Below are 27,732 nucleotides of genomic sequence, written 5' to 3'. Positions count from 1 at the left end.
CTGTGTGAGTGTGTGTATATATATATATATATATATATATATATATATATATATTATTTTTTTTCCTATACTTTTTCTCAGAAATCTTGCTCCGTGCTAAAATGCCTGCAGCACAAGACAAAAGCACAAAACCCGAATGAAATATGCTCTGCAATAAGAATTTATTATAGCTTGTGACAGACACTCGTTGCAGGTTAGATCTCTGTTCTTTGCACTGAGGTGAATGGATTTCTGCATAGTATTTGTAAGTCACAGAGAAAGGCCATTAACAGGGAAAACAGTCTAGTGGAGTTAAAACAGGTACACCCCAAGATTTCCAAATAAAAGTACTTATTATATTCATACAAAATATACGTATAATATATACTGTGTATAAAACAAACAAACAAAAAATATTAAGGAAAAACATTTCAAGTAACATCTTGAAAGAAATGACTGTGCACCTAAGTGCACTTTGTAAACCATATATAAACTAAAATAAAGGGGGTGGGAGATAGTATATGTTTATTTACAAGGTTAACTTAAGAAAGGATTTGTACAAATGTTACAAAATACTCAACCACATAATGTATACACAGGCAATTTCAGACACACATACACACTCATATGAAGTGATTTCACCAATGAGCCGTTACTCAAAGTAGATGAACATGTGGGAAGGAGAACACACCACACTGCCTCTTATGGATCTTAATGTAGTGAGTTACTGGTAGAATTATGCACCTGCTCTAATGCTGCTCAATGGCCTAAGTTAAAACTAGTAAAACTGTCACTATCAACACTGTTCCTGTTTGATATAACACTGTTTAACCAATACTGCACCGGCACATATGAAAAAATTGGTTCATCTGGGACTTTAAAACACAAAAGCACTCCATGGCATGTGAGTTGTGAGGGTCTTGGCAGTAACTTTGGCAACACTGAAAAGCCCCTTTGCCTAGCAGGTGAAGAAAATCGGAGTAAAAGTAATGCAAATGTGATTTAACTGAGGGTTTTTATTTTGTATTGATACGCCAACCTAAAGGGCTGTTCACACCGACAGCGATTTGCAGTGACAAAGTGACTGGATTCATTTTCATTGAAAAAGATTTGAAGCAACATAAGCAACATTGTTTGCTCAGCTGCTTAAAGAAGAGACCATGTTTATCCAGATGAACAGCAATGTGATGCAGCGACAATAGGGAAATAGACCAGGGCTGGGCAAAATTTAGTTACAGCTTCCTTTTAATTTCAAGGAAATTCAATACGATCAAATTTGGTCACACCCTAAAAGATGTTGATTTGGAATTTGAATTGGACTTCAAGGAATTAAGGTAGAACAAAGAAAATGTCAAAGAAATATCAACAGATGTTGAATGGGAAATGTTCTGGGAAATTAAGTGTTTTTCCACCTTTTTTAATAAAATTAAACCTAATTTGTAAAATGGCAAAAATGTATATAAAAGAAGCAAATATTTTATTAAGAAAGCATCAAATGAGGCAGATGTTTGTCTTGATAACTCTTTCAATTGTCTTTACAAATGACACTAAGGGGCATTTTCACACCAGGCTTGCTTGGACCATTTGTTTCAGAAGCTGATACATTTTCTGATCATTTAGACATGGCAACTGCATTCAGATCCGCACCAAAACAATCAGCCCAAGAACGCCTGAACAAGGTGGTTCACTTTTGGTGAGAATGCAATCTGACCTAATGACCCAACAACCCGAGGTGTATCATAATTCATAATTTGAAATGTTTTACTTCGGTGGGTGAGCGATATATTTATGACAGTTGAAAACCAAAGAGCATCTCTTCATTGCATTACATGACTTCATTGCATTACTCTGAATTCACAAATGCTCATACCGGTAATCTTCATTCTGCGTTTACACACAGCATCATTGCGGCAATTTACTGGCAATGTTACAACTTCTCATACCAGTAAATTGCAGGAAAGAATTTACCGGTATTTTTGCAGAGATCCTGTTCATGCATGATTTCATGTGTAAAAGGGGGTTTTGTAACAATTTAAATCCCTGTTCCGTAACAAAGCAAACACTACAGGTATGAAAATGCCCATGTTGCAGTTTTATAAAAATTTCAGTTCATTTTAACCTCAATTTAAATTCTGTTCAAATTCCAAAACTGAACTAGAATTTGAAATCATTCTCAATCCAATTTTGACACAGTACTAGACACAACTAGACACAGTTGGAAACTACAGCGAAGTCCATTTAAGGCAAGCCATGTCACTCGGTGGCCATCTTTGAAATGCCTTTTGGGCATGCAAGTGCAGCTCCTAAATCTTTGAATGGGAAAACATCAAATTCTCAAAAAACTTTCACCATGCTCATGTCTTGGTTATTCTAAAGTCTTTGACTATAGTGAGTTTGAACACCTAGTAGTCAACAGTACTTGGCCACCACGTAATCGCTGTCAGTGTGAGCGGTGTGAACAGACTGAGGACGCAGCTACAACAAAACCCAAATCCAGCTCTCTTGGTTCACTAGCCTGTACACACCATCACTGCTACAAGAAATCACGAAAGCGCGAGGTAGGCAGGGCCCGCCGTGCAGTAAGGGCTTCAGTCTCTGAGCACTCTGGGTGGGACTCTCCAATGTCCTGCTTTTCAACAGGGGAGGGTGAAGCTAGCGGTTTAGGGGGCAGCACTGGTGGTTTTTTGACTGAACAGTCTGTAGGGGAGACAACCACGGTGTGCCTCCTCCATGCACGTCTCTTTCGGCGCGTCTCTGGCGAGAGCTGCTTCCTCAGGCCGACGATGCGTAGATCATCCGCTGAGCCCATTAAACGAGCCCTGACCTGATCTACCAGGGAACCCTGCCCGGTGGACAACAAGCAGCTCTTACTTCCTAGACCGGCTGTGGATGTTGGCGTGAACTCATTTCGCACGTTAACCCCTTTAGAGGAGGATTTGGCTTTGGGGGAAGGAGACATAGAGGAATCTGGGATTTGATTCGCACCTGACCGCCGTTCTCCCTCTGTGGTGGAGGAGCTGGACAGTTCGGAATGGTCCACCGAGGGCGCTTTGGATTTGTCTGCCTTGAGTCTTCGCCGTGCGAGTGTGTCGCACTGTATGAGGCGGTGGGAGTTAAAAGAGGGGCGGCTGTGGAGGCGCTGGGAGGCGGATGATGAATAAGAGGAGGATGAGGCAGTAGATGAACGTGCTGCGCTATCATCAGGACAGGTTGTGCGGGAAGGAGGAGGCGGAGCGAGGGTGGAGCCAGAGGCGGCAAGAGGCGTCTGCGATTTACAGTGGGCATAGAGGAAACTGCGTGGTGCGGTTGGTTCGTGTGAGGTGTGCGAGTTCTGGATTGAACGGCTTGGTTTTTCCGGCCTCTCTTGGGTGAGGGAGCGCGAAGCGAATCCACTTTCATTATCGGTTTCACTCACCAGTTCACTATGCTCATCGTCTGCATCTTCACCCCGCCCCTCTGATGCTAAGCTCCGCCCCAGAGTAGACAGAGTAGAGTAGCCTGACACAATAGACCGTGCATCATCTCCTCGCCAGCTGCGACCTTTCACTTCAGACCTTTGCTCTTCCTCCTCTCTCAGCAACACCACTGGGGCTACTTCCTCAGTGCTGGGAACTACTACTTCCGTCTGCTCCTGTGCCTTCTGGCTCTCACACTCCTCCTCCTCCTCTTCTTCTTCTTCTTCTTCATCCTCTTCTGCCTCCGCTCGAGGGGCACAGAAGGATGCAACCTGCCCCATCTCTTGCAAGTCATCTTTTTCGTTGATGCAGGATTTAACGGGTTCATGCTCGGAATCATCGTCTGTGCTGCTCCCGAAGAGACGGCCGTTGGGCCGCTTCCGGCGTTTGCGTGTCACAGCCGACATAATCGATAACGTCAGGATATCCTTGGCAGTAAAGTCACGTTTTGATCCCCATGTCCCCTAAGTATCAAATATTTAAAAAAAAATGTTTTTATTAAAACAAATATACGACTGTTAATTAAAATGAAATACAATTTATTATTGATTATGTATGAAATAAGATAAAAATATATATTTATATTACAAAAAAATGGCATTAGAATGACAATGGAAATAAAATTTTTTGAAATGTGACAAATAATACAAAAATAAAGAGAGCGAAATAAATAAATAAAAATAAAAATATTTCATTACTAGTAAAAGTGAGCAACAAATACGGTATTCTCATCATCCTTTAAAACACAACAAACATTAAATAGTTTTCGGTCAATACTGACCTTCGGTTTTGCAGAATCACTGTTGGTTGAGTCTGGCCAGTTAAAAACAGAGATAGGGAGAGAGATTTGAAGAGGAAGTTAGTGAAATTAACAAATATTTTGGCACCATGTTAAACATATGCTGTATTAATGAGAGGCACAGAGGAGGATCAACCGTGTGATTGTCAGTAAGTTAACTTAATACATTAATAAACAAGACCTAGAGCAGCCTCTGTGTCAGTCATTGAGCATTACCCCCATAAACAGTGATTGTGAGACAGTGTTCACACAAGATCCCGTATAAACAGCATCTGTGCAATAAACAACCAGCCACTGATTGTCAGTTAATGTTCCAATGTGAACAGGGTCTTAGAAGAAGAACTGAAGGAGCCCATATATGCAGCAGTAAAAGATAAAGCGCACACTGATGACATGACCCACGAAAGAAGCTATGGAAAAGCCTGGGCAGAAACGGTAATTGTCAGAGGGGGAGAAAGACGAAACAAACACAGTTTGCCACTGCACACAGGACCCGTTTAACTGGTTTGTGCATCACTTAATATTAAGTGCACATATTTGTACAAATTATTTTGCATTAAATTCACCTACATACCACTACCATTCAATAGTATTAAAGGAGAGGACATAATATTACATTTGCATGAAAAAGTCTGCAAAAACAGTTCTCAGCAAAAATAGTTTTCAGCACTGATAAAAATAAGAAATGTTTCTTGAGCAACAAATCAGTATATTAGAATGATTTCTGAAGGATTATGTGACACTGAATACTGGAGTGATGATGCTTAAAATACAGCTTTGATCACAGAATTTTAAAATATATTCAAATAGAAATTATTATTATAGCTCTTAATATTTTTTACAGTATTTTACTGTATTTTTCATCCAATAACTGCAGCCACATGAAACCTTGTTCAAAAACATTCAAAAAAATCTTTTTTTTTCAGTTTGAACGATACAGAATATGGTCTATACTAAGCAGAACCTACTTATTTAGTCAGGACTGAAATGTAAACTATAATAATCTAGCTAGAAATGTCATTATGATCTACGTTATTATACTCTAAAATGACAAAATATTAAAATACACCTGAGCTATTCTGTCAGAATGAGAGGATAAAAAGTATCCTGTTGACAGCTTTATTTGGCACTTTGTATTAACAGCAGATGTAAACAGGGCCATAAATACCGCCATCACTTGTACATATACAGTAGCCATTAAACACACAAACACACACACACACACACAAAGAGTGCATGGCAGGGGAAACCCATCCTACCGCAGTGCTTGTTCCACAGGCTCAGCTAAGAGAGGGATGCAGAAATGTACAGAGAAAGACAGCAGAACATGAATATAATGAAAGAGATTGTTTAAAAAAGAAACCAAAACCCAGAGAAGTAAAGAACCTTCAGCATGCAGGAATACAGAAATATGTTGGACCTGCTGCTGTCTACTACTGTCACATGCTCAACAGACAGACCTGTCCATCCACATGCAGATGAAAGTGTGTTTTCTAGTGTTAGTCATCAGAGGTGGAATATGACCTAGTCATCTAAAGGAGACTACTGTCAACTATAACTGGCTGTTATTTAAGCTGAATATTGTTGGCTGTAACTGGTTAAGCACTCTCACCGGATGCCTCCCCGAGCGTCCGACCAATATTAGAGAGGAGGTGATCTATATTTGGGGCGGGTTGAACGTCCTCTGTGTCCACTGGTGTCTGAGGGGCGATGGAAAATTTAGCCATGAAAAAAATGTACATTTTAAATGCTTATTTATGTAGTCATATATGAATCTCAATAGTAGTAAACAAAAACAAACAAACCTTTTCATCTTTTTCGTGTTCTTCACAGAAAAACCAGGCATGCTGTGTAAGAGAGCAAGACAATCATAATTTAAAATGACAATTCAAATGAAGACTAGCTGTCATTTTTTGTCAGCTGTGTGCCTCACATGCTGAATGAGTGTCTCCACAATCTTGTAGCGGTCAGGCATGTGGGTGACCATGTCTGTCATGTTGTCCTCTGAGTTCCGGACGAGAGTGGGGCCAAACACCAGTGCCAAATTACGCGGCTCCATCTGCACATACACAAGCGCTCAGTAAAACATCCTACAGCTAACATGAACCAGCATGCTACTGTATTCAACAGGTTACAAGAGCAACTCTGCTGCTTTTTTAACGTGAAAAATGCCAAATTCAGACTTTACTAAATTTGAAATATTACTTATTCAAATCTCTAGACTATTTGCAAAGATCTGACAGGATCCAGCTGTTTTTTAAACTTAACACAAATCCAAATGAATATATAGAAAACAACACCTGTGTCTGATTATGCTTTGCATTTGTCAAAGGTAAAAATATACTGTGATTTAAAATAATGAAATATCAAAATCACTCCTAGTGGAAAATAAATACATTAAAATTGATTTGAAATACCGTACATTTATTTCATGCTAAGTATACTACAAATACATTCACTTATTCATGTGCTTAATAAAAATACCCTGCAATTGTACTTATTGTATACTAAACTGGTTATTTATTATTAAGAAATTAGAACAACTAATTTTGTGCTTAATGCACTTTAATTTTGCGGAAGCAGTGCCGAAGTCCAACTAAAGATATACTGATGTATGTTTGATTGTGCTAAAGTGGAACTACTGCAAGTATACTTCAGGTACACTTTAAATATCTTGCATTTAAATATGTTATATCTTATTCAAAAATATATTATTCAAAAATAATCGGTGACATTGAAACACATTTTAGGCTTAATATTAAGAAATGTGCGCTATGCACAAGCTGTACTCCAAATAAAGCTTAAATATAATTTCTATGTCAGTAAATATGTTAATAGATCTGAACTATACTTAGTATGAAATAAATGTATTTTATATATATTACTTTGTTCTTATCACAGTGGTCTGCCACAGTCTTTAGGTGTCCGATTAGGAATTTTAGAGTGTGGAAGTAATAATCTGGTAAATCACGTATCTGCAGGAAGACAGAGAGACAAAAGGAAAAGTCAATATAAAAGCAAAGTAAAGAAAATATAAAATAAATGCTAAACACTACCTTTCAGAAGTTTGGGGTCTGTGTTTTTTTTTGTGACATTAAAGCAAAATAAAATATTTATATTTAATATTTCTATGTAAATGCTGTTCTTTTGAACTTTTGATTGATCGCAAAATCCTAAATGAAAACATGCATGCTTTATAAAATATTTTGATGAAATAAATGCAGGCCTTGGTGAACATAAAAGAAATCTTACAGATCCGAAACGTTTGAAAGGTAGTGTAAACAGCGGAAAGTGGCTTTTAAAGTAACATGTTGAAAACAAATTCATACCAGTTTCTTCATTGTCTTTAGCCTATCACTGGCATTCTCCATCCGATTGGCCTCAATAAAGTCATTGTATTTGTCTTCAAGAGGATAATGAGAAACAGAAGGATAAAATGTCACCAAATGACATACTTCATACCTCTCAAAATATATTTCTTCAGGATTCCACAGTATTTACAGTTTTATGCACATATAATAGCACTAAATCACAGTTGACATGCTCATAATCTCACCATCTGTGAAGAGGGGCTCTGGGAGTTTACGGAAGAAGGACTTCAGCAGGCTGCTGACAACATTCAGGTCTTGCCATTTCTGTACAGGAGTGACAAGTGAAAGCAGTTGTTGTTGTTGGTGTTGTTGAACCTAATTATCACTGAGTCCCCAGTATGAGGAAGCATCCTCTTAAACATGGGAAGTGAATATAACCAGTATGTTGATTTAGCCTCATAGAGCCAGTGGCAATTTAACAATGACAGCGTCTCTGACAGAGATTGTGTGTGTGTGTGTGTGTGTAGACAGCTCACCTCCTCAGCGATGTTGATGTCTCCTCCTTTGTTGAGATGCTCCTGCAGGCTGGACACTACTGCGTTGTTTCCTGGCACTCTGTAGATCCCTGTATACTCCAGACCCATCTCCTCCACCAACCCACAGCAGATCTCCACAATCAGGGGAATGCACTACACAAACAATACACATGTAAACATACTAAACTAAACATAACAGGTAGCAGAAGTAACACATTCAGCACACTACAAAAAGGACACACCTTGTTGTTTGTAGCAGGCTGGCAGTCCTCTAGACGTACACCAAATGCTTTAGGACTTGCTTTTTTAGCCTTCTTCATTATATTTATGCCCCAAGGAGATTTAGGGGGGCTGCTTTCATCTTTGGCCTCGTGTTTTGGGGAACGTGGAGGTGCGCTGTTGTCTTGCTTACTGAGCAGAAATGTCATTCGATGCACTCTGGGTGAGGAGTCTGGTTTATTACCTGTTGGACTACAAAAGGGAACCAAGAGGAGGATGATTGTTTTAAATTCTAAACAGTGAAATGTGTTAAAAATGCTACAATGATCCCCAATCTCACCTTTGCTTTCTGTAGTCATTCAGTTTCTTATTGATGAGAGCTTGTCGTGAGAAACCCAATTCCTACAGACAAATATGAATAAAGAACATTTAAGTTTAATTTAGACATTTTGGGCAATGCCAACCACATTCTTCAAGTTTTTGAAGAAATTAACTGACAAGCTGTGCTAGCAGTAATGAGAACTACAACAAACTGTAAATTATTTTATTTTCACAAAAACCTTAATTGGAAAACAAAAAAATAAAATGAAAAAAATAAAAGATTTTCAAAATTTTCAAATTTCTAAAACCAAAAAACAGTTTTCCACATGTATGTTAATAGATAAATAAAAAAATTGAAAACAAAATAAAATGTACATTTATACTAAAATATTTCCCAAGCATGTTGGGTTTTGTTTTAGCATATTCATAAAAATTCATAAATTAAATTAAATTCTGTTTTATTTAGTTTTTCCAGTATGTTAGCTTTTATTTTAGCATGTCCATATATATATATATGTGTGTGTGTGTGTGTGTGTGTGTGTTTAGATAGATAAATAAAAGATCATATATTATGGCCATATTTGCATTTATTAGCACACCTGTGATAGCAAAGCCTGCTGACAGTAAAGAGCAGTAAGAGAGGAAGCAGATCTCAAAAATAAACACCAGGTAAACATGCACTGCTTCCTGCACAGGCAATGACGACCTCAAAAATCCTTTATCGTTCATCTGGACAAACCCATAACAACAAATTTAGTCTTGCAAATTCCTTCGATTGAAGTCTATTTGCCATCATTCTCACACCCTCACCTCGTTGTCAGTCTTGCCGTTTTCTCGGATGACCCTGATCCACTCCAGCATGTCATCTCTGTCCTCCGCCTGTAGCAGGTATTCACAGAAGTCCTGTGTGGTCAACCTCAGCGCGTGTTTGCGCTTCGTTTCGCTGTATGCAATGTCCACAAGGCAGCCCCGGATGCTGATTGGCTGCTCCTCTTCGGCCCCGCCTCCCAGCACCGCCCCTTTGAGCACTGCCTCTCGCTTGTCTTTGTAGAGGAACAGAGAATGGGACCGAAGCACGGAGAACACCCGCCTCCAAGGCCAGATGGCACTACCCACCTTCTGCAAGAGAGAGAGAAAAGACAAATCTCATCCATCAGATCATACAGGTGACTAATTACGGTGGTTTGTTAACTGGCACTTTTATCCAAACAAAGCAACTTGTATGGCGAGTCTGAACCTAAAACCTTCCAGTTACAAGCCCACATCTTTGTCTTAACCACTAACAACCGCTCCCCCAGATTATAAATGAACCCTCGCTGTCTGTTTGGCTTACCTTGCCCCTCTCCGTGTGGATCTGTTTAAAGTGGAGCCAGCCTTCTCTCTTCACGTCACTGTAGCTGATGGTGCCCAGCTCCGAGGTAGAGTGTCGTTTAGAGCGAGCTTCTTCCGCAGCAGCCAGACTGTCCAGAGACTAAACCATGACACGGGACAGAGAAATACACAACTGTGACACTGACGTGGAACTACAGTGAATAAAGAACCAGAATACAGGAAGAGAACATTTAAAGCTGATAAACAATTTTTTTAAACATGCATATTCAATCGAAATAAAAATAGATGATGGAGAAGTCAAAACTAACTATTAAATAAAATAAATATTAAAAACAGTTTTTGTTAAGTGAAATAAAGCAATAATAATATACATATTAGCTGGAAAACTTTGATGTTGCCTTTACAACTAAGAGAAATAAAAAAATAAATAAATATATATATATATATATATATATAATGAAATCCAATTCAATATATGTAAAACTATAATGGTATTTAAACGATTACAGCCAGAAGAAGCTGAAAAATATGCATTGTACATAGAGAATATAGCATATGCTTATTTGCATCTCGAGCCTCTAGAAACGCTTTATAATAATAATGAAAAACTGTCAAATCATAAAAAAGTAATACCAATACTAGAATAAAACCAATATTGACCAATCAGCATCCCACATCTGATCTATACACAGAAATATAGCAGATTATGTTGACTAATGTTGATTCAAAACAATACCGTGTTTTGGAGTGTATGATCAAGTTTCTACGGTAATTTTGGAAATTACACTCACCCCTTCAGTAAAGAAGCTCTTAACTCTTTTTGGAATCCTCCTGTTGAAGCAGCACAGTGAGAATACATTTAAACATAAATTCAACTCACACATCCTCACTGAGGTGTGAACGGTGTTCAATACTAGTAGTAAAGTCCCAAAACTCACGAGAAGATCCGCCCCTCTTCTCTATATGCATTAAGGCCCTCATCACATGACTTGGAGCGCTCAGTGGTGATGGCCAGCAGGTAAGAAGAGCGACGATTAGACTTGGGATCGCCTGCTTATAAAAGACAGAAAAAGAGAGACAGCCATTCATTACAAACCATGAAGATGACAAAGAAACTGTTACACAGGAAAAGAAGAGACAGAGCTGAAGAAGGACAGTTAGTGTGGAGTTGGTAAGGATACAGGAAGTCATTTGAGATTAGGAGGAAGTGAGAAGGTGGTCATCTTCATCGCAGTCTCAGTGAAGTCCAAAGATGGTGCACGAGCATTACCGAACGATCATGTGAGCATACGCAGTACATGCACATTTATATATTTGACTTATTTGTGCTGAATGAGTATGCATGCAGTAAGAGAAGCTTTCCAGCGATCACATGCAGCTTCTGAATGTTTACATAATTTTGCGATGTTTTCATGTACGCAGTGATTTGATAATTTAGTAGTAAAAGTGTTTCTCTTTCTCTGCATCACTCACTGCAGTCTTGGGAGAAAAGGCGGTTGAGGGGAAAGGTGAAGGTTGGGGAGGCGGGGCTTGTGGCCACAGGAGGGGCGGAGTTTATACCGCCACTGGACACGACGGAGGAGGCGGGGACATGACGAGCCCGCAGATCTGCACTTGGACTGGTCGGCTCATCTGTGGGAGGAGTGGAACGGAGCAAAGGATAGGAAGAGGGGGAGGAAAGAAGGACGGAAAACAAGAATAAAAGAACATTATATTGGAAAAAAGGAGTAAGATTGAAAGAAGGGAAACCAAAAAGAACAACAAGGAAGGAGGGAAAGGTTAGAGGAAAAGCAAAATGGTGTTGCACAGTTAATTGCAAGATATTTAAATATCATAATACACCAAAACACAGGAGACTCTTCCTCTCTGACATGTGTGCAATGAAAAGTAAACAACTGAATTTCCAAACACGGCAAAACCTAATGAGATTTAGATGCTCTTAAAGAGAGGAGGAGTAATCGAGTGTTACTGTAAGCGGAAGCTATATCTGTACCCACTCATCATGTTAAAGCATGTAATATGTGACAAAGTGAAAAATGATGAGAGATAAGAGAAGAAAAAGAAAGAGAAAGAATTAATAAATCATACAGCATTTTGTACCTGACTCGTAGCCCTCCATGAAATAAGTGTTCAATGTGGAACTGAGATGTACAAGTGCTTTTTGTATTAGCACATGGTTTCAGTTCTTGCTAAAGCGCATAGTGCTCCGTGTTATGTGTTTCTCGTGGGAAGTAGTTGGTTGTCGCAGGTATGATTTTATAACAACCTCTTTGGAGTGGTTAACTGCTTAAAACCAATACATTAGAATATCCATCACCTGTCAAAGTCCTTCTTTTCCCAAAGGCCTCATATATAAGCACATATTAGCCATGTGTGAGATTGAGTGGCACCTTCAAGAATTTCTTTAAAAAGCCCTCTGTTTTCAAAGCATGTGCTTGCAGTTATACGTCTAGTCTTTCTTCCCCTGTGGCGGTAACATGATCGCTTCAAAAACACAACTTGGCAGCACGTTGCAGTGGTATTTCAGTGACTAAGGAGAATCTGTCAACCAGTAAACCACCTCAACAACATCTGTCAACACCACTAGGAGGCAGCAGAACACAAACACTGCTAAACAAGAGACTTTCTAAACCAAGTTTGGCGTGTTATCATAGTCCAGTTAGCTCTAGGCTCTAGTTCAAAAGTATTTTGATCAGATTTTGTCCAAACAGCTGTCAATAACATAAATAATAAGCTTAATCAAATTTTACAAACAGTAGGCTAATGTATCATCATTTATCATCTTTTTCAAAATTAGAGAAAAGAGAAGCGTTCTTGTTCCATCAGCCAATCAGTGTTGCTATGATGTAATTGGCCTGCTTTGATTAGTCACATGACTTTACGGCTCCGGTGACTGGACCATTAAAACCAAGCTGAGGGAGTTGAGATGAAGGTTAATGCTAACAGACAGCTTTCTCTAGGTATAATACAGACCCTCTTGTTTCTAGAAAGCTTCTAAAAGCTTAGAAAGGATAGTTCGCCCAAAAAATGAAAATTCTGTCATTAATTACTCTCATTAATTACAATCCTCATGTCGTTTCAAATCTGTAAGACCTTCATTGATCTTCAGACACAAACAAAGATATTTTTGATACTGTATATCCGAGAGCTATCTGACCCTGCATAGAGAGCAAAGCAACTACTATGTTCAAGGCCCAGAAAGTCAGTAAAGACGTTGTTAAAATAGTCCATGTGACATCAGTGGTTCAACCTTAATGTTATGAATCTATAGACTACATTTTGTGTGCCAAGGAAACAAAAATAACAATGCACGTGTCAGTTGCTTTGCTGTCTATGCTAGGTCAGACAGATCTCAGATTCCACCAAAAATATCTCAGTTTGTGTTCTGAAGATGAACAATGGGTTTGGAACAACATGGGGGTGGGTGAGTAATTAATGACAGAATTTTCATTTTTGGGTGTACTATCCCTTTAAGAAGTAGGTCCCCTTTTTTAACTTACCAGCATGCTGCTCTCTATTATCATTAATTGTGTTTCTTTATCTTTGTGCATAAAAAATCTTTATCTCAGCCATCAATCTCTTCAGACTTCATATGAAGTCCACTTTTCTTCTTTGTCATCAGTTAATCACATTTTTTAATTTCTTCAACATTCATTACAATACACACACACATGAACCAACCTATAATTAATTATCTTTGTCTTCAATCAAGTGAATCCTCCTTCTTTTAATTCTCTGATGTTGTCTACTCTTTCTTTCCAACACTAGAAGGGAGCAGGGGTGGAAAAATTCCCAATCTAGGATGTGGAATCTGGACTGTGCTTGTTTTCCAGCCACTGGCAGAAATAGCTGTTCCGTGGGTTTAACAAAGGCCCTCATTACTGAAGCCTGAGTATGAGCTCACACACACACACACACACACACACACACACACACACACACACACACACACACACACAACTCCATAGAGTCTGTATCATGGACATACAACACTAGCACATACCAAATCCATCTGTACTACTTTAACTTCAGTCATGTGCAACAGTCTTATTTTGAGGTTCAGATGAGATGCTGTAAATAACCCAACCCACCAGAAGTACTTCCATGAATGGACTCTCACTGGCCACGATATGCAGTCTTTATGCAGACATATCCACAAAACCATAGAGCGAAGAACACAAATACAATGAACATAGTGAGGTTTCCTTTTAATAGTGTCACAAATCAAAATGAAACCAGGCCTGACAACACTGTAATATGAGCAAAAGTGTGGTGAGAGGGATTTCTCCAAAAACTAGATGGGTTTTAAGGGAGACAACGTGTGTGCGGATGTGCAAAAATCTTTTGCGTGTAGCGTGTTAGTGTGTGAATGTTTGGTGGAGTGAAGACTCCTTCCCTTTTTATTGGAGACACAATGACCACATTGAGGGCAGAAAGAGCTGAGTGTGCCGATTGTGTCCAGTAATATCTGACTGTGTGTGAGAGTGTGTGTATGTGTGTGTCGTTCACCCCTAACCCCAAAAACCCCTGCTCCCTGCACCTCTTCCCTTTGCCATTCTCAGACTTCTCAGACTCAGGCTCAGCAAGACTTCAGAAACTAAACAAAACACAAAAGTAAACACTGTGTGATACAACTAAATTCACTCCAAGACATTTTAAACTTTCCGCATTCCTCTGAAAAATGTTTTACCTGAAATGACCCTTCACTAGGCTCCACCTCCCTCAGATACTGTTGCTAACTGAGACACGTTTTACAGAAGCTTCAGTAAGAACCAACCAGAGATTTCTGATCAGCATGACTTTCAGTAAAATATGTTCATAAAATGATAGGGTATTATTATTATGTGGGCTTGAATAAATAAAAATATTTGTTTGTTTTTCCCTAAGATTTTGGAGTAACAGGTTACCAGGTAAGTTTAGGGTTGGGTACCGAAACCCGGTACCAATATGAACTGGTATGCACCGAACCGAATAAGAACGCAGATTTCGTGCCTCATTTCAGTGCCTCTTAAATGCCTGAGCGATCGACTGAAATGTGTGTCCTTGTTCTCCGAAATGTACACAAGAAGCAGGGGTGTCGCTAGACTTTTTTTAGCGGGGCTGTAGCATTTAGCTCCATAAACTGTACACACCACAGCTGTTTCCTCCAGCGACAATATAGCCCTTAACACATATGAACACATAGTTTAATTATACTCATTTAAATATACTTGCAACGACATTGTTGCTCCTTTATAAAGAATGACCATACAGTCATTCACTGCATCAACTGATTAAAGGCAGTGACAGACAGCACTCATTTTAACTAATTATCATTGACAGAGATCAAGTAGAAACATTATGTGTGGTTTTTTATTAAATAATGACCCAGATCTTGAAATACATTTATTAGCCTTAGAGTAAAGGAAGCTTGTGAAATGAGAGCATCCAAGGAGCAAGTGAATGTATGAATTTATTTTAAATCTTTTTAATGTTCTTTAATGTTATTCTTTTTAGGCTTTATGTTTTATTAATTTTTTTTTTATCGAAGAATCATCAGGCACCGTTTAGACACCAGTACAGTTTTAAAAGTATTGAAATGGCACTGGTATCGTATAAAACCCAATCGATACCCAACCCTAGGTAAGATACGCAGTAACCAGGGTTATTACAATTAACTACAATATTGTTTTTTTATTTTTTTATTTACTTGAAACAAAGTAAATGAGTATAAAAAATGAGTTAAAAACCAATATAGGCATATTTACAACAACAACAAAAAAACTAATAAAAACAAAACAAAATTACAAAACATTTAACAAATTTAAATAAAACTGGAAATATGTAACTGAATTTAATATATATAAACCCTACAATATCACACCTATCTTAAAAGTTTGTCTAAAAAGTTTGTTTTAAACAAGGCATAAACAAGCTTTTAGTTTGTTGCATGCTGTAGATTACTATAGCTATGCCTATGGCCCTATGCAATGAATATTATTTATTCTTCCTGGTTGTAATCATGACTTGAATGTCATCTTTACACAAAACAAAGATCCAATTGCACTTACACAATAAAGCAGTTTGAAAACCATTCACCCCAAATCAATAAGAAAAAATCCAGTACAAACAACTCCACTGACAAGGCAGGTAGAGCAAGAACAGACTGTCTGTTGTGTTTTAATCGGTATGTGTAACGTGCCCCAGCTTGTGAGCATTTCTGTTAGTTTCAGTTTAGTCCTCTCCGTTTCTGTTTTTGAGTCTTTTATGCCGTTTTGTTTCTGTCAAGCTCTAAACCAGGGCCTGGGAAACACCGGCCTGCTCTCATCATTTTTAACAAATGTAATCAAACTGAAGGGTATAACTCATGGGGTATGTTGCCCTATACAGGTGTGTGGGGTAGCACAAACAAGCTTCTCGTCTGTACTGGATGCTAAAGGTGGGGCACTTTTATGCACAGTGGTTTTAGGCTTAATCTCCTTCAGGAATGAATGCACTGCACTAACAACAGCTTATGCAATCACAACAGATCATAAAAAGATGTCCAGCAGTGAAATGATCCGAACAATCTAAAAATCACCATGAAAGAGGCCTGAAATTAAGTGGTTTTGTTTTAATGTTGCCATTACAACTTCTAATGCAATGTTAAAGGAAAGCAAAAGACCAACTGAATGCTTTTAAGGAAACTGCAAAATCAATAGCACTCCACTTGAATCCAGCTGTGCTATAAACATATAATTAGAGGAAACAGAGATACATGGCTAACCACATATAACCACTCTGTAGCACATTTAACAGAAAGCGTTTTGGTGTCTTATGTGTCTATCACCACTTGTTTTGAATGTTTTGCATTCAGCCAGCCATTTTGTTTCAGATTTCCTCTTGCACTCTGGTTTAGTTATAAAGGCAAGCAGTGACAAGATCGCTTTGAGCTACAGGCCAGATCAAACACAAACTACACACACTTAGACAGCTGCCTTTTCAAATAAAACCAATCAAATCCTAACCTTACCCTATGACTTTACTTGATTAGTTTATTTATGAACCATTTCCACATTTAAGGGTGACTTAGTTAACATCTGCAGATATTTTTCCGCTATTTTGTCCCTAAAATGAGGCTAGGGTATAAAACATACTTATTCACACAACTGTGCCTTAGCCAATCAATCAACATTTCTACATTATGTAAATATTTGAGACAATTCACTTCAAGTCCTTTCGCTTCATAGTGTTCCCATAATGCACACAGTTATGCGTGGCACTAGCAATGCCCAAAGAATGCCGTCAATTTGGACAGAAGCGTCTACTAAAACTGTAGAAACAGGACGGAGTTGGGTGAGGCACTGGAAGAGTGGAAAAAGAAGGAGAGGAAGAACGAAAAATAGGACTACTTTAAATCCAGTAAGTCTGATTCAGCCACAGACAACAAATATTGTCAGGCTGACCATGGGAGATTCCAGCTTTACTTAATGCAGACATGCACACTGGTTCACCAGACATAGGAAATGAAGGGTAAGACCAGTGGGGTTGTGAGTTATTCTCCAGTCATTCTCCAACATTCCCATCAGTCTATTTTAATGGTGTCTGGATACTTAATCGGTTTCCTGGTTAAAATAGCAACCATGTGCAGGATAGAGCGAGCAAATGATGGAAAGATAGAAAGAGAGGGAGAAGCCGAGAACTAGATGGAACAGTTTTCTGAATACACCAAGAAGAAAAGAGCATGAGAGTCTGCAGGGACTTACCTATGAAGGGAATTGACGCGAGGGAATCATCCTCTATGGATAGTGGTGGTAGGTTACCATTCGTACGCCGATGAGAAATAGCACTCTCCGCTTTGGCAGGGGGCTCCGTAGGATCAGAGGTAAAGAGTAGAGGGTCACTGGAGTCAAGTGCTATGCCGTAATGCGGATGTCGTACGGCGTTCGCACCCCTTCGGCCAGTGGGTGGTTTTTGCCTCAGAACCACTTCCTGTGTCTGGGCTTCACCTGTTGCTTCCCCTGCCCCTCTGTCGTGATTAGTGGGTCGGTAAGTTCTGTCTTGTTCTTCAGGGGGTGTGGGAATAGCAGTTGTAGAGGAGGTGGTTGGTGGAGCTGGGGAAGGAGAGGCAGAGGGTGGAAGCCCCTCTGGAGGACTGGTTTTGGTTGTAGGGGTCCAGAGGTGTGGACCTGTGTAAGAGGGGTCTCTAAACGACTGGGCTTGCTGCAAGATACGGCCGGTCTTCCGGTTAAAAGAGGGGCTGTAGCTACGATAGCCAATCGGCTCCTCGTCTAGACTCTGGCAAGAAGGCAAACGTCTTGCCTGTGGAGCTGCCTGCTGTGGTTGCGGAGTCTGAGATGAGTGTTGGTGCGCTGCGTGTGTGAGGTTTTGATGCTGAGGTGTGTGTTGGTGGTGGTGCTGCTGCTGGATATGGTGGTGTGACTCACAATGTCCGCCACATCTCAGATAGCTTTCAGTCCTGTTTGGAGGCTGCTGGACCCAAGTAGATCTTTCCAGTCGTGGTGAGAGTATCCCCACTGCTCTGTCGAGAGTTTCCAGTGAACGTCCCGTATGTCCGTACCGGCTTGCGAGAAGGTTTTCGGAAGACTTGCGCCCATAGGCCACCACAGATGGCTGCTGTCCATAAGCACACTCACCCCTCCAGTCTCCGTGGTTCCAGTGGGGATCGGCGTACGCTGCCGAGCTCTGCTGATGCAGCAGCAATGTGTCTTGTGATGCACTGTGAGGAAAACCTGCTTGTTGAGAACGCCTGGCCCTCCCAAGCTCACCTAGACGATCCTGTGAGAAACTCCTGTTGCGTGGATGCACGGAGCGAGAATTTGATCGCTCTCGTTGCCGTTCCCGGCCTGGTACCTGGCTGTAGTACCAGTTGGAAAGGGCTTGTTGGGTGCATTCACTGCGGCTGGATGGGGGTGTTGATGATGACTGAGAAGGGCTGGCCCAAGGTGGGCTTTCCTTGCGGCCTCCGATGTGCCCCACATTGTGGTTGGCGAGATGAGCATGATGCAATGGGCTCAGCATCCCTCCAGAGGAGGAAGATGATGAATATGAGCGTCCTCTCATTTGTCCGGTTGCCTGCTGTTCCCTGTCAGTCATTCCATACTGGATCTCCTCAGTTCGGTGTGCAGGGCTACTGTGACCAACACCTCCTGGATCACTGCTCCTGCCCTTGGCTGCCCACACAGCATTGGAAGCTACCGTCCGGTTGTCAAGGGGCGGAGAGGGACCAGACGAGGAGCCGGGCCAGCGGCTCCAGTTGTCCAGCTGGTTTTGCCCCATGTGTGAAGAAGCTGGGGCAGGGCTGGGGGGGTGCCCTGCAGGAGGCTGGGTTTTTGTACGTGAAGGGTAGAGGACAGGGGGTGGTGGAGGAAGATTCTGGGCCTTTCCTGTATATGGATTGTTCCCTCTTAGGTAGGCATCATGGGAATATGCCTGAAAGAGAGCATTATAACTGTTTAATTCTAAAGGAACATAAAAGGATGACATAAGTTCAATAGAGTGAGGAAGGCATCAAGGAATGGATGTGAAAAGTGCATAGAAAAAAAAGAGGTAAGAGAGATGACATTACTACATACTGACCATGAGACACTTACTATAATGATCATGTGATTGTGTCATAATACTGAGTTTCAGTGTAGTACTAGCTTATTTGGTTTTTCAATCACTAAAACTGGATTATCTAAAGATGTCTGATAAGACAAAAGCTTATGATTTCTAATAATTTTATAATCATCAGAAAAAAAAGAAAATCATTGAGAGATTTATGAGGTAGTCACCACAATGTAATAAATATTATTCCCATTAACATGTAAAGAGATTAAATATTCTTTTTAAAATAATTGATTTAGTTTGAACATTAAATCTCTCTGAATATATCATACATATATTTGATATTTAGATTGATGGTTAAAGCAAGTAAAATACATTAAAAAAAACTTAATGTCATATTATAAGAAAGGTAAAACCACCTTCCAAATTAAATGTGTCTTGTTTTAAGGATGTTTAAATTGAAATATGACTAAAATACTGATTGCAAAAATTATTTTTGCAGTGGACATCAACTCCAAAACCTCAACAACTTACGCTGCCCATGCAGTGACTGCTCTGTAACTGTAGAGAGGATGTCAAGCTGACCAGAAGCACCAGCCCTCCATCAACACTAACCTCAAAACACACTGACACAAACTCAACATGTGCTACATTAAGAATTTATTATCAAAACAGAGATATGGCTGGCTAGCGAAAATGCTGTCCGGCTCCAGAGAAGCAAATAGACTAACATAGCATAGTACATGCAGTCTGCTAATACATGCAAATGCAACCAACACAGAAAACTGAAATTCACTAATAGAGAGAAACATTCCCTAAAGCTCCAATTTGTCGAATGTCTCTTGTTTTCTTTATAGGGTCCTCTTTAACAGCTTAAATGTACCTCTTATGTCCTTATCCATGCTTTTTCAAGTTCATGTCTCGTTGTCACGTCCCTCTGTTATTCTCGGTATCTCTTTTTCTCTTTCTGTCTATGGTGAGCCCTACCCAACCCAATGCTCTTGAACTCACTCCTTTCTCTCTCTCTCTCTCTCTCTCTCTCCCTCTCCACCCTGTGGGAGTGTGGGAGGGGCTACATAACTGATGATGTCATCTTTGGAATGTAGATGATGCTGGTGTAAGGAGGGGCGTGTAGAGAGACAGAGAGAAGGAGAAGTAGACATGGGGGGGAAATAGAGGAGTGGGGTCTCTTGGGAGGCTATATGCGTAATTTGTTTAGTTTGAGTGCCCTAGTACAGAGATTCATTCGAGTGTGTATAAAGCATGTGTCTGTATGTGTCACACAAGTGCATAAAGGTTTCTCTTCGCCTTTAGTGAGTTGCATGTCTGATCATGTGGGCAACTGGGTAATTTGTGCACTGAATAAAATATGCGAGTGGGAATGTTTGTGTGAAAGAATGCATATGTGTTTGTGACTATTTGTTTGGTAATTATGTGACCATCTGCATGCTAGCAACATAACTGATTATTGATTTCTTGTTTGGAAATGCTTCAAAGACACCGCTGAAGCAACCTACTGACTCACACATTGCTCTATAATGAATACTGAAAAATATTAGTGTTGTCAAACCTCAGTTTCTGTGTCTATTTCAAAGTGTGAGAAATGAGTACACGCCTGTGAGGGTGTGTGTGGGTTTACAAGCTTTACTTCGGATGACAAATATGTTAATCATATATTAAAATTAATTAATTTAACAAATTTAATTAAAATTTAATTAAAACAAAGATAAACCTAAATCATGAATCATTCTTTCCAAAACAAGTCCGAATTTAAACAATTTAGTAAACTGATCTTATTTTAAGGATGTTTTACTGGAAAACAAGACAAAAGATTAAGAATGTTATGTAATAGCTTTGTTTTCCATTAAGGCTTGTGTTAGTAGTGTTAATTTCAGCAACAAAATACAAACTGACAACCTGTTTTTTATTACTAACGCAAGACAACACTGACATCATCTAAATCTAACTGAAATGAAAATGAAATATCATTAGACTCAAATTTAGTAAAAAAATAAAAACACTCTATATCCTACATTTCTTAACATTTATATTTTCTTCAACAAAAGAGAGGAGAAAAAAATTATGGACCTCCACAAACTTTCATGCCTGGGGTTGCCAGATATCAAAAGTTTAAATACCCCTATGAAATACTATCTTAAAAGGACACATTATCTTCACTGTGTTTTATTTCATCTTCGCAACCTGGCAACCATTCACACAAGCTCTCTCTTACACTATGGAAAAAGAGCTGATGAGCTGAAAACATCAACAAACATATAAATTGGGGTTTAGCAATATTCATTGAGATATTCTGCTCAAACGAAAGAGTAATGCAGCCAGTCTGTGATCCTTCACACAGTTGTTCCAGCTGTTTGCTGCAACTAAATCTTCCATCAACCCTTCTCAGTGACAAACTAAATCCAAACATGGAGCTCGACTATATTTTAAGCAATTGGGCTGTTAAATCAATGCACATATGCAACCTCTGTGCACCAATACAAAGTCTTTCTAGGAATATCACTGACTTAGCTTTTGAGATAAACTTTTTTATGATCATATTTTAAAAAAAATCTGAAAACTAGATGAGGTAAAATAAACCATGTGCATAAGTTGATGCTCTTGATTTGTTTGCTTATTGGTAAAAGTGAAATAGTTCTGAAGAAATGATGACAACAATCATGATCAGTGTAAAATGTGACTGTTTTAATTGGCTAAAACTATAGACTAAAATTCCCAGATTTTTAAACAAAAAGCAGGACAGGTTAAATAGATATCATAAAAATGTATAAGGACACCTGACACTGGACTATGAATAGAATAGAATAGAATAGAATAGAATAGAATAGAATAAAATAAAGGCATGCACTTCTTAAGACAACCAGATAAATGTGCACATATTAGTGAGTGTCTGAGACAGAAAGAGTGGCAAAGTGTGGCAAAAATGCAGAAACGTACACTTACCAGCTGCAGCACGTCTTCATCCTTTGGCATGATGGAGAGCTCCAGTACACTCTCACTGCAAAGAGAAGACATAAACACCAGGAGAGCATGAGATTCAACAGGAGTATGTTTCTACAGGACTTCAAGTGACAATGGAACAAACTCTCCATTAAAGGTTTTGGGTTGTGATTTGGGTTGAGCACAAAGACAACCTTTACACTGAGGTCAGGAGTAACCTTTTTAAGTAATGCACATAATCGTCCAGACAGCAAACACTGCCTGAGGTCATTCTGTTACGTAAAACATGTGTCACAAATTCCACATGAACAAGACTCATGTGAAAATGTTTAGTTAGGTTCTGCTCCTTCAACTTTTAACTCAACAATCCAAACATCTTGATCTACATTTACATCCCATGATATATTTGGAGCTGTAGAAGACCTCATTTGAATCAGCTCATGTAACAAAGTGCTTTTGAAAAGACGCTGTTTGACTTTAGAAAGCTCACCTGTTCTGAATCAGTGCAATGACCTGCGAGTATGTCTTGCCCAGCACACTCTCTCCATTCACTTTAACCAGCCTGTCTCCTGCGAACACACACACACAAAATAACACACTTATTGTACATGACAAAAAATTGGGAGCAGGGTTTCCCAATCTTTTTTGTATGATGTGCACAGCCCCATTAATAAGACTCAACCAGAAATGTATTCCTATAACTGATATTATACTGGAAGTAATTTTGCAGAAACATTAATATTATTGTAAGTCACTTATTACACTGGAAGTCAACAATATACACAAAGTAGCATATACATTACAGTTTAAACATTTGGGTCAGTAAGTTTTTCTTGTTTCTTTTTCATGATCATGATGCAATAAATTGATCAAAAGTAACAGTAAAACCATAATGAATATGAAGTGTTCTATTTATCAGAAATCCTGAAAAAATGAATCATGATTTCTACAAATACAGCATGACTGTTTCTAACATTGATAATAACAATACATGCTCCTTGAGCAGAAAATCATCATATTAGAATGATTTCTGAAAGATCACATGACACTGAAGACTGGGCTAATAATGCTGAAAATTCAGCTATGCATCACAGCACTAAATTACAATTCAAAATATAATAATGTAGAAAACAATTATTTTAAACTGTAATAATATTTCACTTTTTTTTACTATTTATACTGTATTTTTGATTACATAAATGAAGCCTTAGTGAGCAATAAGATAATATTTTCAAAAGCATAAAAAATTCTTACCATCCCCAAACCTTTGAACAATCGTGTATTTTTCTGCTATTTGTTTCATTCACACAAATGTACAATATTATATAATATTACACAATTACATATATTTTTCCATTAACTATTGATTTCACAACAAGGTTTCGTGTTGTTAACATTCTTTACATAGTGTGAGTGAGTGATCATGAGCATCCTGCTCAAATAATAAAGATTAAGTAGACTCGTTCCATGTGTTCACTCTGTTTGCTTTGGTTCTCTGGTGTGTTTTGGGTTCATGTCAGGGTTAGGTTATGGGATCATCTCCCCCAGCGGCGGTTTGTCAGAAGAGTCAATGAAGGCTGAACCTTCTATTCAGTCATATTAAAATACAGTACATTCATCAGAGGCAGTGCATGATCTGTTGCACCGGGTTCCACGGAAAACTCTACTAATAAAATACTATTTCAAAAGAAATTGGAACATTCATCATGTTTTGTTTATGAAATAGTATCCGATTATGCTGTCAGCTACTCTGAGCTCCATGTAACAAATCTGATACATTCCATTGATTTTACATCAAGATGATCACATTAAATACCAAGAGTCTGTGATATTCCTATTTAATATGTCTTAAATTAACAAGGCTATTTTAACCATATGTGTATGGTAGCATACTGGCAAAAAATATGGTATATATACTACTATCCTGCATTGTATTGTACAGCTAAGGAGGCATGCCTTCATTTAACTCAATGACTTTTTCCTGACCAGGAAGCTGCCATGTGACACACACACACACAAGCAAGAGATAATGAATCACCTTCTGTCACGCTGACAGTGTTGTATATGAATAACAAACCATAATTCACCAAACAGATATACTGCTCTGTATCAGTTTCTCTCTCAGGGTCAGATTTATTCCATTCATAGAAACCAACAGAAGAAAGTCTGAATGCAGTGAGGGCACAGTGGACCGTCCATGGCAGTCAGATGACATGATTAGTCACAGGAAGCATGACATATTAAAAGTGCAGAGACACATTCCTGTAAGTCTGTGACAGGCTCTAAAGAAGAGACAGACTACTATCGAGTTAAGTGGGTAATGTCATAACAAGAGATCACATATGAGTGCACTGAGGTGGGTATAATCGAAGCTAAAACTGTTTAGCATGTACACACATACAGCAAACAGTCATAAATTGTACACGTGAACAGTATGAATTAAAAACGTTTCCAGGAATGAAACCATGAGTTGACTCAACTTCCCATTGAATTTCAGGGTTGTGTGTATTAAGGGTTGCACCATCTAGCTGACTTCACTAGAATGAGCGTGAAATGATTAATGTCAAAAACTGTGACTTTTGAGTCAATTAAAAACTCATATGCAATTTGTCTATTCAGATCAATGCATAAAAAGCTGCAGATGGGATGAATGACAATGCAAATCCACTCTCTGACAGCAGGTCAGCCACTGACCTACTGTATATGGGCATGGGACCAAAAACGGTAATCTTATTGGTTGGTTAGTTTTCTTTGCAGTTTGATGGAAATGAGAAGCTCTCTCTGTCAGATCGAGGCATGTAAATGTTCGTATCAGTCTGAACAGAAATATTAACAGCCATTCATTCAAATTAAAATGTATTGCATCATACATTTAGGCTGAGGCCATGTGGTTTCTATGAACACATCATCACACTCTTTTACCTGGACACAATCCAGCCTGGTGGGCGGGGCCATTCTCCCTCACATTCTTAACGAAGATGGTGTCCATGGGCTCCAGACGACCCCGATGGAGCCCTGCATCAAACACACATAAAATATACTTCATAGTTTGGAAAGAAGGGGAAAAACTGAAATGACATATTGAAAATCGAGGATTGAAAATCTAATTCAAACTTGCATATTATCTATTAAATATTTAGAACAATCTATTAAATATTTAAATATATATGTTCTGCACTGTTTCTAGGTCATATAAATTAGTGACAGGCGAATGTCAGATGTTCTTCCTCCACTGAAGCTCAATAAGCTCTTTGGATCATTTCAAGTCATGCTGGACATCATTTTCAATCATTAAAAATTTTTTTAACTGTTCATTATTAATCAGGCTCAAAAAAAGCAAAGAAAAACTAAAATACAAATCATAAGGTTGGACACAAACTTGTGCTCCTGTCATTAAACCAAACATGTTATACTGAATATAATAAGACAGTTTGACATTCAGGTTAACGTTTAAAAATGCTGATTTATCATTTCAGAATTTGTAATGAAACAAATTTTTAAATGATGAATATTCCAAATAGAATCGTTTCACTGGTGGGCTTTTGGAGCTCACTGTACAGACACACAAGTGCACACATCCACAGATGTTTAGGCTGGCACTGTGGAATCCAGTGTATCATGATGGCATGATAAGATGAGGACAGATGGTAACAGTCTACAAACAGGATGAGGTAGTAACACATAAAGTGATACGGGAACTGTGGGCCTTCACTGTAGCATCAGTACTGGTCTTATATCATCAGATGATCTGTCACACTCAGCTCTTACACAAATCTCTGATCTGAAGCTACAGTGTGTGTGGACTGTGTGTAGATGCGTGTGTTTGCTTGTGCACCACTGTATCATTCATTGGATTTTACTTGCGTTATAACTGCCTGGGATCCAGTAGTATGTCATTATGACAAATATGTAAAACACAATAAGACATTAGGACTCAACTTTCTCACTTTAGATCTGGATTTGCATCTTTTTTCCATGTACAAGTACTGTGACATGATATCTTTTTTATGGAAATAAGGAAACATTTTCATATGTCAGAACTTGCAAATTATATGGCACATAACTAATATCAATCATGCTCCTTCCTGTAACCCTGCTTAAACTAGACTGATTTGCCTGCAGATGGCCTCATTGATTGTGCAAGAATGGAAACTTGCTCTAGGAGGCGCCATGCAACAAACATCTGTTTCCCTTGATATTGCTTCTGCCGCTAATTCATCTCAGATCAGTCACGGATGATAATGTACGTGATAATGCAAGCAAGAGGAAGAAAAACAAGTCATTTGAAGCTTAGTCAATGAAAAATTATAAGAAATGAGCTTTAATGGCTGTAATTCACATGATGTGTGTGTGTGTGAACATAAAAGGAATATAAAAGTTAGACTCACCCTTTCCATTCCCATTCTCTTCATCCTAACAGGAAACAAGAAGAAGACAGTTAGATCACAGCAAAATTACTGCATGGCCTTAAACTTAATGGTTTAGTCATTTACTAGATACTTAAGTGAGTTATTATAATTTTTTATATACTTTACTCCACTAATCGTATAATAGAAATGACAGTGGAGTCTTGGAGTATTTAATAAATTATGCTCTTCAAGCCTTTTGAAGTTATTGTTTTTACACTGCTTATTTGTCATTGAAAAGAGTGGCCAAGATTTGGAGTGTTCTTAAATATGCAAAACATGAGAAGAAAGTTTGGAACAATATTTTTGGGTGAATTATACCTTCTATGTCTTTGGTGTGCAACATAAATTAAAAGTCAATAGTTATCCTCAGAGTTCATCATATAAGGGACCAACAAAAAAGCAAAACAGGAAATAACTTTCTATTAGATTTTTTTTATAACAGTAAATTGGTTTGATGTCTATCATGTAACTGATATCGTCACTGAATTTGTCCCAGCACTAGAGGTCAGCACTGGGAAACGTGGGAGCACTTTAGCAGTGAATGAGCTGCTTTTAGCCACCAACACACATAAAACACATCTCTGCAAGAACAAGAGCCGAAACAACATAAATCTTTCCATCTGGGCAGGAAATGACATAGTCTTTATAATATTCACTCTGCGTCTTATTTACAACACACACAGTTTAGATAACACATGCACAGCCTTCACAAAATAACCAGACTGCAAACCAGAGGCTGAAATCCCACACACACATACACACAACGCTGATCAGGCAGTTTAAAGTGGTCAGCCCAGTGTTTAGTCTGCGCTGACTGGGCTCATTCCTAACAAACTCACACAATACTGAGGCTTTGCCGTCCCGGGAGAAAGACAGACAGAGGGG

At 38.8% G+C, this 27,732-nt stretch overlaps 1 protein-coding gene across 1 annotated transcript in view; it reads right to left on the bottom strand.

Annotated features, from left to right (window-relative positions):
- Positions 1–142: 142 nt before the first annotated feature.
- LOC127952675 (rho GTPase-activating protein 23-like) overlaps positions 143–27,732 on the bottom strand; it is a 36,781-nt gene continuing 9,191 nt past the window's right edge. The window contains 21 exon segments of the mRNA XM_052551327.1: positions 143–3,898; positions 4,216–4,247; positions 5,846–5,933; positions 6,039–6,080; positions 6,167–6,292; positions 7,119–7,208; positions 7,563–7,636; positions 7,790–7,868; positions 8,081–8,233; positions 8,323–8,551; positions 8,640–8,701; positions 9,431–9,739; positions 9,954–10,091; positions 10,744–10,783; positions 10,891–11,002; positions 11,426–11,584; positions 17,677–19,363; positions 22,442–22,496; positions 22,929–23,007; positions 25,361–25,453; positions 26,827–26,851. Of these exon segments, the coding sequence (XP_052407287.1) occupies positions 2,513–3,898; positions 4,216–4,247; positions 5,846–5,933; positions 6,039–6,080; positions 6,167–6,292; positions 7,119–7,208; positions 7,563–7,636; positions 7,790–7,868; positions 8,081–8,233; positions 8,323–8,551; positions 8,640–8,701; positions 9,431–9,739; positions 9,954–10,091; positions 10,744–10,783; positions 10,891–11,002; positions 11,426–11,584; positions 17,677–19,363; positions 22,442–22,496; positions 22,929–23,007; positions 25,361–25,453; positions 26,827–26,851 (5,058 nt within the window). The 3' untranslated portion in view covers positions 143–2,512.

This window comes from Carassius gibelio, chromosome B3 (assembly GCF_023724105.1).
Source record: "Carassius gibelio isolate Cgi1373 ecotype wild population from Czech Republic chromosome B3, carGib1.2-hapl.c, whole genome shotgun sequence".
Classification (NCBI taxonomy): Eukaryota; Metazoa; Chordata; class Actinopteri; order Cypriniformes; family Cyprinidae; genus Carassius; species Carassius gibelio.
Note: the sequence above shows the minus strand (reverse complement) of the source record. Positions and strands in the feature narration are given on the sequence as shown.